Source organism: Scleropages formosus, chromosome 15, assembly GCF_900964775.1.
Source record: "Scleropages formosus chromosome 15, fSclFor1.1, whole genome shotgun sequence".
In the NCBI taxonomy this organism is placed as follows: domain Eukaryota; kingdom Metazoa; phylum Chordata; class Actinopteri; order Osteoglossiformes; family Osteoglossidae; genus Scleropages; species Scleropages formosus.
The window spans coordinates 6,730,166-6,741,893 of record NC_041820.1 but is presented as its reverse complement, the minus strand read 5'-3'; the positions used below and the strand labels follow the sequence as shown (position 1 = coordinate 6,741,893).

Genomic DNA, 11,728 nt, shown 5'->3' with positions numbered 1-11,728 from the left:
TTGTGGGGTCTCCTTCAGCTGTGTCGTTTAGGTGGTTGATGTTGGAAATGTCGATTTTCCTCTCTGTAGCCCCCTTGGAAGTCCTCTGTGAAAATCCCAAGTGGTCAGCATATGCAACAGAGAACCCTTCCCCATCCACGGGTTCAACAAAGACCTTAACCGCAGGACCTGATCAGCAGCGTCAGCATTGCTATTATACCCAGTCTCTTTAACAGTATGGTCCTATCGTTATTGATTTCTCTCTCTCCAGCCCCTTTTATTCCTTTCTTGGGTCATTAGTCACATTGTCTCCTTTCAAATTCCAAAATTGTCCCATAGAAAGAAGTCTGGACTTCAAGACATCCTACAGATCAAGGGGCAGCAAGCAATTTTTGGCAAAATGATACCTAAGGCATTGATTTTTAACTATATTTCTTTATTTAGCAGATGCTTTTCTCCAAAGCAACTTCCAGTGAACTCTCTGGAGTGTTTTCAGCCCACAAACCTTATTCACCAAGGTGACTTACACTGCTAGATACACTACTTACACTGGGTCACTCATCTATACATCAGTGGAACACACAGACTCTCTGTCACTCATACACTATGGGGGAACCTGAAGAGTATGTCTTTGGACTGTGGGAGGAAACCAGAGCACCCAGAGGAAACCCACGCAGACACGGGGAGAACATGCAAACTCCACACAGACTGAGCGGGGATCAAACCCAGGTCCTTTCGCACCACCCAGGCGCTGTGAGACAGCAGCGTTACTTGCTGTGCACCATGTTGCCCGCTTTAATCAGAAACAAATATACACATGACATACAGTATTTTCTTATTTGTCACATAATAAGGAAATAGTTATCAATAACTGAATCCTTTTTTTTGTATTAAACAATTACATGGATATTTATTGATTTACAATTTTATGGAGATACTATTACAACAATTTCAGTTTATAGGTTCTGGTCAGAAGGTAGTTTAGTGGTTAGGACTGCTATTCGGAAGGTTCCTGGTTTAAGTCCCACTCCTGCTATAGCACTCTTGATCAAGGTACTTTCCCTGAACTGATATAAGAAAAATTTCCCTGCTGTATAACTGGTAAAATCACTGTCACAAGTGTAGTGTAGTCTTGATATTGCAAGTTATTACTTTCTATTTCTAATATTAGTTTTTTGTGATCCTTCATTAAGTGCAGCTAAAACCATTTGTTTTCCATCAGTCCTCTGCTGTAAAGCTCTGACCATTTCAAGGCCGCCTCCGTCCGACGTTTTTTTTTTTACTGCTGCAAACTTCCACAGGACTCTGACGTCGCAATACTTTGCAAAGAAGTGCACTTGGAAACCAGACTTTGTCATTATGGCTGCTGTGGTTCAAATAAAATCTTTATAATATAATGTGTGTATGTGCTGTGACCGAACTTTACGGCTGGAGGAGCCGACGGCACACTATACTGGAGCGGCACCCAGACGTCAACTCACATTTGGAGACCAGTGATCCTTAAGACCATCAGAGCTGAGGGTCAAGAGTTTCTGGAACACCTCTGCTTGCTATGGTGTGTCAATATGAATGTGTGTGTGTGTGTGTGTGTGCGTGTTGAGGTCATGGATGGCTGCAGCCCCTGTATCTGGGTCCATATGTATGATTCTGGCCAAAGAAGTCGGCGGCGCCGCACTTGACTCCGACGCTTTGCTTCACGGAACAGGCCGTCAAACTCCGCACCACAACACACCCAACGAAGACAAACAAAAACAAGAGGGCGACGGGAGGCGAGAGCGACTTTAAAAAGTGTCCTGAGAACTTTGCGAAGGAGCCCGAACGGGTGACGGGATGGTGAGACTGCTGGCAACACCTTGCAATTATCCACGTTGGTGAAAGAAAAATAAAAGGATAATGGCGCTAAATCTCAAATTTAATTTTGGCGTCGTCTACAGCCACTAATTACAGTGGCAGAGGATTTGAACGCAGCGCTGCTCGAACTTTGCTTTAAGGTCATGCGTCCTGGCAGAAGAGCAGCTTTGAACCGTCGAATGAAAAGATCGACCATTAAAACATCAGAACTTACAATAAGTGCAGGAACAGCAAACCACACTGACGTCTTCCTTATTAACATCCCCACGTGACAATTCACCCCCTTCTCTTCCATTCAAATAGATGTTTGAAACAGGTTTCTGAGCGTAATAACAATTTATAGTTCTAAGTACGTCATTAAAAACGATCAGCTTTAACAAAAAATCATTGGAATTACTTGAGAAAGTTATTTTGAAAGAGGTTGAATATTTTCAATATAACATAGTCCTCTATCTATCTATCTATCTATCTATTAGGACTTTTCTCTGTGCTTCTGGAAGAGGATCCAGATCCCATTCTTCCTGCACTGGACAAATGATTACTGATAATGCATGGATGGATAGATTATTATTATTATTATTATTATTATTATTATTATTATTCCCCCCTTTGCCAGAGTAGATATGGACAGATCCATATGCTCAAAACAGTTGCTATTGCTTTTCCACTTCTGTTGCTCTCCATGTCTGAGGGGGATACAGTTCTGAAGAACTTCATCCATTTCTGTATTCCTGCAGTTAAGAAAAACTCCCTTGCTGTTTGGGATGCTTCCACGCTATGATGTTTGCAACCAGATATATCAGCGTTGGCTGTTGTTTTTCTGGTTTGAAAATCCTGTCAGAGCGTTATCCTGCAGTTGAGCCATCATTCTGGCTGGATTTTCTCTCCTTGGGCTAATTGGGGCCCATTAACACTATTTTGGCTCCTCCATTCGTTGTATATGGGGTGTCTTTCTGGCACAAAACGTGTCCATTCCTTTCGTTAAGTCTTTCCAGCTTTCACACTTGCATACGTGATAAAAAGATCCAAGTTAGTCTACATATCACAGCAAATATTTAATAAATACATGCTGCAGTTATTTTGGTCTTCATTTTGCTTTTAGTCAATAATTCGTACACCTCGCTGCTGGATGTGTTGCGGGTTTCGTCAGTTTCGGCCGCGTCGCTCTGCACTTCAGTTTTAAACTCGTTGGACAGGCAGGAAATCCTCCCACATAGCATCTAGATCAGTTAGGAGATAAGAAAAGAATAAAAATTATTGTTTATGCTATAGAAAACCATATTGTAATCTTTATCATGTTTCTCGCTATATTTTGTATATTTTAGACTTTTGGATATAAATGTACAATTTCAAAGACAATGCATGACGAAAGTAAAGATAAAAAACACATTTCGCTGCGGCTGCATGACCAGTTCATTCTCTATTACATTCCAAGAGCTTCAAAGCCCATCATGGTTTGTGCTCTACTTATTACACACACATTGTTAATAGATCTGTCTGATTCTAGCTCCTCGCTTCACTACTGTGCTTAGACAAAACATGAATGAAAAACAGTCCTCATATGGGTTTATGGATTTCCGTTGTGTTTCATACAAGGGTTGTTTTGTTCTGCACAACAAAAGACATCATGTGTGCTTGTCCATGACAGAATTTTCATCTCCATAAGCCTTGGGCAAGAAATGCTGGAATAATTTTCTGAAATGCTTAGATTATACAAAGATACGTGTAATAGGATATTGCAAAGGTTATGGGTCAAGAACATGGTGAAGTCTGATCACTCCGCACCCACGGTGAAAACACAACACATAGGCCTACGCCCATGTGTGCCATTCAGGACAACGTAGATGTGTACCAAGGGCAACTTTCAAGTCTGGAGTAACGTGCACCAGAGGATCATGGGTAATTTTGGGCAGCATGGTTATTTGACAAATGTATGTCTTCCTTGCATTGAAAGACAAGTGGGAAAAAACTTTCATGCAGTGGAGCTGAATGAGCCAACAAAGACATATTGTGGTGGGAAGGAACCTCTTCTCGACCCTTTTGATTCCCCTTCTTTGGGATTCTTGCATTTACATTCACATTTTTTTCTTTCAGCTGAGTTTTTCTCCAAAGGGACATACAATTTTAAGCTACAAAAATTCTTGACCCCTTTTCTGGCTGGATAATTTTTACTGGAGCAATTCATGGTAAGTACCTTGATCAAGGGTACTACAGTGGGAGGTGTGATTCGAACCTGCCGGCTCTGAGCCAACTCTATTATTAAGACTAAAAAGTCTTTATTAAGTTCATCTTAGGTAAGACAGCCTTTCGTCATGAACACTTTGTGCTTTCCCACCATGCATCCAAAGAGCATGTTTAACCTTTATTTCATGAATGAACCTTCTACTAAGGAAGCAAACACTACACTTAACATCTGGTAAGACCTACTACCTTTCAAAACAAAGGTCAGAGGTTCAATTCCCCCCCCAGCTGTAGTACCTTTGAGCAAGGTACTCACGCTAAGTTCCTCCAGTAAAATTACCCAGCTGTATTAATGTGTAAATAACTGTAAACACCTCAACACTGTAAGTTGCTTTAGAAAAAAGTGTCAACTAAATGAAAAAGTGTAAACTACAAAAATTGCACTGAATACAGTGATTTTATATAAGGTATAAAACTCTGCCAAACTCTCAAAAATTCAGTTCTGGTCTTTGATTAAAAATACATGTTTTACATGGTCATTTACAGTACCTGTATGGGTTACTGTTTTTTCTGAGACTTTTCTTGTGCTATTAAAAATAACGAGAAAACGGGGTTTAAAGGAACTGGACCAAGACCTGATACGACATGATTGTGTCTCGGTGCATCTTGTTTATTCTGAGTCTGTGTGAGCCTTGCATTTTCTTCGGAGGTGTGTGAAGGAGATGGACTCCAGCCGCACAATTCATCAGCATTTGTCCCAGCCTCTAGACTAAACATACTCTCATTACGGAGGGTCACGTCCCCCCCGCGGATACTGAATACATGTTTACTATTACAAGACACAACGTAAACAAACACTGTCAAGCAGCTCTCAGCAAACATCATTTTATTTCACTGTGTAATTTGTGGACGTTGCTAGACAGAGCAAGAAAAAAGTGCTATAGTATCGTCATGTTTCCCTCATGCTGGAGAGCACTGAAGTTAATGGCTGGACTTTGCACCAGAAGGTTGTCGGCTTGTGTCCATGAATAAGGTCTTTTTTCAAGTGTACCCATGAGTAATCTCAGTGAGATATCACCTGTTTAATGGGATAATGTTTAAAACTATAAGTTGAGTAAAACCAATTAAATAACTATACAATTTCTCCACCTTTTTTGCTCGTTGCCACGCACTGAATTCTGGGAAAGGAAAAATTATATTGGTTCTGTAGGTATGAAATATTGACAACATGCAAGGACAAATTCTGGTTCTTCGGATGCTATCTGCACTCATCCACCCTTAGCCACTTGATGGTTCCACTTATATGGGTTCTAAACCCAAAAGTTCCCCAGTTTTCAGTTTTGAGCCTGAAGTGGGGAAATGAGATCCCCTCTGTCCCTCAGAGCTGCTGAGTCCCTCCCAACATCCAGAGTTATTAATACCTGCTTTAGACCCATTAATCTTTATATCCTACAACAGCTACATCAGATTTTCCAACAGCATCTGCCATGATTATCTGGGTATTTAAATCTCATTGTCACTTCGATAGGAAGTTTATTTATTGTGCTATGTAACTGTTTTATTTACTTGTTTAGCTGATACGTTTCTCCAAGAACTACATGTAATTATCTTCCCTTTGAAAACAACTACATAATTTTCATGAGAGCAATGCAGGGCGAGTACCTTCCTCAGGGGTACTCCTGCAGTACGAGCCAATCGAACCTGCATCACCTGCTGCCCCCAAATTACCTGAGTAATATGTACCAGCAAAAAGGTGGTATTGATCAAACAAGTTTTGCTTTCACAGTCATGCATCTGTATCTAGAGCTGGTCATCTGTTATTGAATGCACTTTGTTTACCCTAAATTGTACATTGCATTGAAGAAAAGCATCTGCTCAATTTATAACTGCAAATTAATTGCAACTTGCTTTCGGAACAAACTGGGCTGTTCACACTCATTCTCATGGGAGCTCACGGCCTTCGCAAGAGGTCCTAACAGCATTCCGCACAAGGCAGGGTGCAAGGGCCACAGCTCGATGGATTCTCGAACCCTGGCTGCGTCTTCTTTCGGCACATGGCTGCTGCAGTGGGAAACCTTGACGAGTGCCAGCTGTTTATATTAATGACAAGACACTCGACTCTCGAGTATGCACTAAACATTAGACCCCGCAAGCCTGGAAACGATGAGGGTGTCAAAAAATAAAATAAAAAAAAACCTTGCAGCTCGGAAACACTTTCACACCGAGGTGTGAATACTAAACAGCTACATGGCAAATGTAGTCCCTCGTCACCCAAAAACACCCCACTAGAGATGGCATGCTGGACTGCACGAGCGGAAAAGTCACTAGGGATGCCATAGAGGACAATGAAAACGCTTATTTCTTATTAAGTATTGAATCCTATAATCACAGCAGCAGATGAGAAGATCTATTAAAATAACAGAAGGCCACACCTTTAACGTACTTACCTTAAAATTGCTCCAGTAAAATTACCATACAATAACTGTAACCAACTTAACCCTCTAAGCTGCCTTGGGGAAAAGCATCGTCTAAATGACTAAATGTAAACATACACTCAAGCAGTGGTAGCAGGTGGCACCTTGGTTAAAGCTGCACTGTTCCACTTAAGAGAGCTGGGTTCAAATCCCACCTCCTGCTGAAACACCACTGATGAAGGCACTAATCCTAAATTGATACAGCAAAAAATTACCTTGCTTTATAAATGGATAAATTAGCATAGTTTATGATATAAGAATGTGTGTATATATATATACATAAAACTATTTATGCTGATTTACGAATATCAAAAAGTATATCATCGTAAATAGTTGTATGCATTTAGTATATAATAAACTGTTGTATATTGTATTGTATAACTAAACATACTCTTGGTTTATCCTATACATAAGGCAACATAATATATAAATATATTTGCATATATATGCAACTGAACTGGTGATGCTAGATTCTCGTAGTGTGTGTGGACGGGAGTCCCGCCCAGTGTGTATTCCCCCATTTGTGTGCAATGCTTTCGAGACAGACTCCGGTTCAGTTCGATGGATGGATGAATGGATGGATGGGTGGATGGATCTTGTAACATTACATTATTGTAACAATAGTACCATTAAAAAGTTAATGAAATAATTAAAGTTTATCTCTGCTTAAGCCAATAGAGAGTCACTGATTCAGTGCACTGTCTGCCCCCAAAGCACTTTTTTTCTTATGAGGAGACACCCAAACCATCAGATCACCATCGAGGGATTTGAGTGTAGGCCACACAATGAATAGGAGCAATAACCATTGAGTGCAAAGGAAAAAAAGAGGATATTTAAGAATGTGTCTGAAAATGAGTCCTCAATTGGCCTCCATTCCTCCTCCATTGCATGTGTCTCAGAATGACTCATTCTTTTGTCTTGCTTTTGTGGAGCCATCAGACGGAAACTGCAAATAAACACACCTGTCTGGGGGCTATTGAAAGGGCCTAAATCTTTGCATTTCTAAGATCAGATAGCCCCTGGCCAGGACCACTATTGATCCAATGCCTCAGTGCTCCCATGGTAGCAGCGGCAGCTGTGGGGATTATTTCTTTTTGGGCAAAATCCCTTTATTTTCTTTTACAAGATGAAAACGTTTAACTTCATTCAGTACAATGCATCAGCACATAAAGGGGAAAAAAAAATGCTTCTCAAAAATCGGACAGCCTGGAAGTTCAAGATGTATTAATTTGGCGTTCGGTTAAAAGCTTTATTTATATATAATTCTGACATTTTTGCACTGGGAAAGAAAAAAATGAAATAAGCTGCTGTGTAAAGCCATTAAATTCCCATATTAGACTTAAAGCAGATTAACGCTGATGTCTGTGAGAGTTGATGAGTAACTGGAGACCCCCACAGCCCACCCGGCAGAGCGCTGGGGGACCCCCTCCCATATGATTCATACCTTCGCAGTGACTGGCACCTGCATCTCATTCGCCAGCAGTAACGAACCACGTTAATGAGGACAGCTGCCCAGAAAGCTCATCATTCCACCGACTGCTGGCGCATTATGCTGCGTAAGGTCATACCTGGGCCATATGCAACAATATTTCAAAAAGCATTCATTAGAACCACAGAATGGATTTTTAACTGTTATATCGCCTGGAAGTACCCCGAAATTAAAAATATACGTATATCACCCTAATTTATAACATTTTAAGCATTATGGCCTATTTTTATGTACTCCAAGATTTGTCTGCAATAAATCATTGGGGCAAAAAACAGAAAAAAAAAAAAAAAAACATTACATATGTTCATATGGATGGATGTATGTTCAGGACAGATAAACAAGGAGGCTAAACCAGTGCAGATTTTATTAAGCTATTCTGGCTCCGAGTGCTGCTGGCGATAATGCATTTCAGCAGTATCTCAGCCCGATGCAGGCGAGACTGGCAGTCTAGCCCAGAGATGAGTGAGGGGAGGACATTCCTTCTGTATCAGCGGTGACACTCTGTTAGTGAGGAACGTGAGGGAGTAAGGCCAGTTTTTTTTTTTTTTTTTTTGGGGGGGTGGGGGGGGTTGCTTCAAAGCTGCCTGCTTTCTAAACTAAAGGGACAGTCTTGGAAGGAAGCTCCTTTTCCACCATTGAAAACACAGCAGGAACAACCAGCACTTTGGGGGGGGGGGGGGGGGGTTAAAGAGCCTAAGATAACTTTTTTCCACACACACACACACACACACACACACACACACACACAGGTTATGGAAACAAAAGGGAAATTTGCTCCAGCAGAATAATATTTCCTTTAAAATGATTTATGTTGTCTCAGTCACACACAGCTATAGTATCCAAGCGCCACCTTCAGTTTTCTCTATAAAAACCTGACTGTCTCCCATAAATTACAAAAGAAAAAACCATAACTGGCTCCTGACTCCATAAATTACGCCTCTCGTGGTGCCTATATTTTTATGCTGTCATTAGAAGTAAACAGTCTTCTTTCTCCTCGCTTTGCGAGTTTGCGATATGAATTGTCTGCCTCTTCTGTTAAACGCGTGTTTATTATTAACATGCATGTCTCGCACCGCATGGGTCCGGACACGCCCCGCTTCCGTGGCGCCGCCCACGTGAAGACAGGCTCCCCAATGAGAACGGCGATGGCCTGGGATAAGCGCCTGCTGGGCGGAGTCACGGCTACGTGATTGGCTGGCTGTGTGCTGACGTAACCGAGTCGAAAAAGCCAATAAGTAGTTAAAGAAGGCAGCGTGCGGGCTGTGGGAAGAGCGCGGCGCTGGGAGGTGCGGGCGGCGGGCGCGTCAGAGAAAACAGGCTGGAGGTGTCGGGCTGTGGACTGTTACAGTGAAACAACCCAGAAAAGAGGGGACCATGGTTCAGCAGATGGAGAACGGCGAGACGGACAGCGGCGTGTCCCGGGAGGCCACCGACAGCGAGGAGAGCGAGTTCATGGCTTGCAGTCCGGTGGCGCTGAACCCGGACTGGTGCAAGACGGCGACCGGCCACATCAAGCGACCCATGAACGCGTTCATGGTGTGGTCCAAGATCGAGCGCAGGAAGATCATGGAGCAGTCGCCCGACATGCACAACGCGGAGATTTCCAAGCGCCTGGGCAAGCGGTGGAAGATGCTGAAGGACAGCGAGAAGATCCCCTTCATCCGGGAGGCGGAGAGGCTGCGGCTCAAACACATGGCCGATTACCCCGACTACAAGTACCGACCCAAGAAGAAGCCGAAGCTGGACGGTTCCGCCAAGTCGGCCGCGCAGTCGCCGGAGAAGGCGAGCGGCAAGGCGGCCAAGACCCCCGGCAAGAAATCGTCGTGCCCCGCCAAGTTGAAGGGCGCCAACCCCAAGCCGGCGGCGGGTGGGAAAGCGGCGCACCACGAGTACGGCGACGAGGGTGTCCTGCAGAAGGTGAGCAAGACGCCCAAGGGCGAGCTGAGCGACGACGAAGACGAGGACGAGGACGAGTTCGCGGACGATTTTCGCGTGCGGATTAAGGAGGGCGACGCGGCGCCGGCGAGGCCGCTCTACAACGTGGCCAAAGTGCCGGCGAGTCCCACCCTGAGCTCGTCGGCCGAGTCCGAGGGCGCGAGCATGTACGAGGAGGTGCGCGAGGCGCCCGCGAGCAGACTCTTCTACAACTTCAAGAACATCACGAAGCAGGGCGCCACGTGCCCCGCGTCCGTCTCACCAGCAGCAGCAGCAGCAGCAGCATCGTCCAGGTCCGGCTCCACCTCGTCCAGCTCGTCCAGCCCGTCCAGCGCGTCCAGCTCGTGCGGCTCGGCCGCCGAGGACCAGGACGACCTGCTCTTCGACTTCAGCGTGAACCTGGCGCCCAGCGGCGCTCCAGGATCGGAGCTGGGCAACCCGAATTCAGGGAACCTCTGCCTGTCCTTGGTGGATAAGGACCTGGACTCGTTCAGCGAGGGTAGCCTCGGCTCACACTTCGAGTTCCCAGACTATTGCACCCCAGAACTGAGCGAGATGATCGCAGGAGACTGGCTGGAGGCCAACTTCTCCGACCTGGTCTTCACTTACTAGTTGGAAAAAAAAAAAGGAGAGAAAAAAAAAGAAAAGAAAAGGTCCCAACTAAATAACAGGGGAGGAAGAGATTTTAAATTATATGTCTTGTCCAAGTTGTTTCTGGCCCTGCCTCTTTTTGGGTCGTGGTGGGGAGGAGATGTGAGGGTTGAGGAATTAAAGATGCTTATGAAACTGGTACCATACAGAGAAAAAAAAAAAAAAAAAAAATCTGCAGACTTTTTTTTTGGCAGCATGACAGGGTTTATGGATTTTGATTCTTTTTTTTTTTTTTTTTTTTCCCTCCTGTAGGTCTACAATTATTATTCAGCTAAAATGGACCACAAAGAAAACTTCTATGCATCTTAAGCCTCTTAAAACTGCAGGGAGCTGAAAACAAAACTGGACTGGTTCAAAAATCTGTGAACTGACACTGTTGAGGACATTTATGTTTTTTTTTTTTCTTTCTCTTTTTGTGTGAATTTCTATATACTGCAGACTTTTATGGGGGGGTGACCTATTGCGTTTACCTCCTGATTTCAGAAAAGATGGTGACAATAATAATAATAATGATGACAAGCAGCCTACAAACCCCTCCAGAGTACAGGTGTGGGAGAAAACATTTTGATACATAACAGACCTCATCTTTTTAAAAGAAAAGTTAAAATATTTTCAGGCATATTTTTGTACAGTCCAAAGGGAATGTTCTTACTGTGCTTTCAGTGAGTTTCAGGCACTTATTCCCTTATTTTTTTTTTTATTTTTTTTTTTCCATTTTGTTTTAGCATGCAAGAGTATCCTGGACTAAGGATTACAGTAATTAAAAAAAAAAAAAAGAAAAAACTTGCATCGAAATGCCTTGTGGTTTTTAAGCTAGGTTTTGTACAGTTGTAGATCAAATTTGTTGAGTATTTGTAGGAGACATGGCGTTGAGGGGGTCAGCCTATCTCAGTGCTGGTAATAGTTTCAAGATTGTATATGTACTGTAATATAGTAAAGTTAGGAGTTTATGTATATCATCCTCGTGATATGTGGATGGGTCCCAAATCGCAGGTGTGAAACTGGATTCTTTCTTCTTTTTTTTGTACCTTTATTATGGCACATACTGTTTTTTTCCCCCCTCCCCTCATTTTTTTGTGCAATATCTACATTTTTAATACAGACCATCTGCATTTTTGTAGCAAATGATGGGCGGGCTTGTGCAAAGTCGTCCATTATTACCTGTCGT

The 11,728-nt window shown here is 43.2% G+C and overlaps 1 protein-coding gene across 1 annotated transcript; it reads left to right on the top strand.

Annotated features, from left to right (window-relative positions):
* The first annotated feature begins 9,244 nt into the window (after positions 1-9,244).
* Positions 9,245-10,762, top strand: sox11a (SRY-box transcription factor 11a). Its single transcript, XM_018730328.2, has one exon. The coding sequence runs from the start codon at positions 9,349-9,351 to the stop codon at positions 10,519-10,521; it is 1,173 nt and encodes a 390-aa protein (XP_018585844.2). The 5' UTR covers positions 9,245-9,348; the 3' UTR covers positions 10,522-10,762.
* Positions 10,763-11,728: the final 966 nt, after the last annotated feature.

What these genes read in the sequence shown, in the direction of transcription:
- sox11a (XM_018730328.2), top strand. Translation starts at nt 9,349, where the DNA reads ATGGTTCAGCAGATGGAGAACGGCGAGACGGACAGCGGCGTGTCCCGG.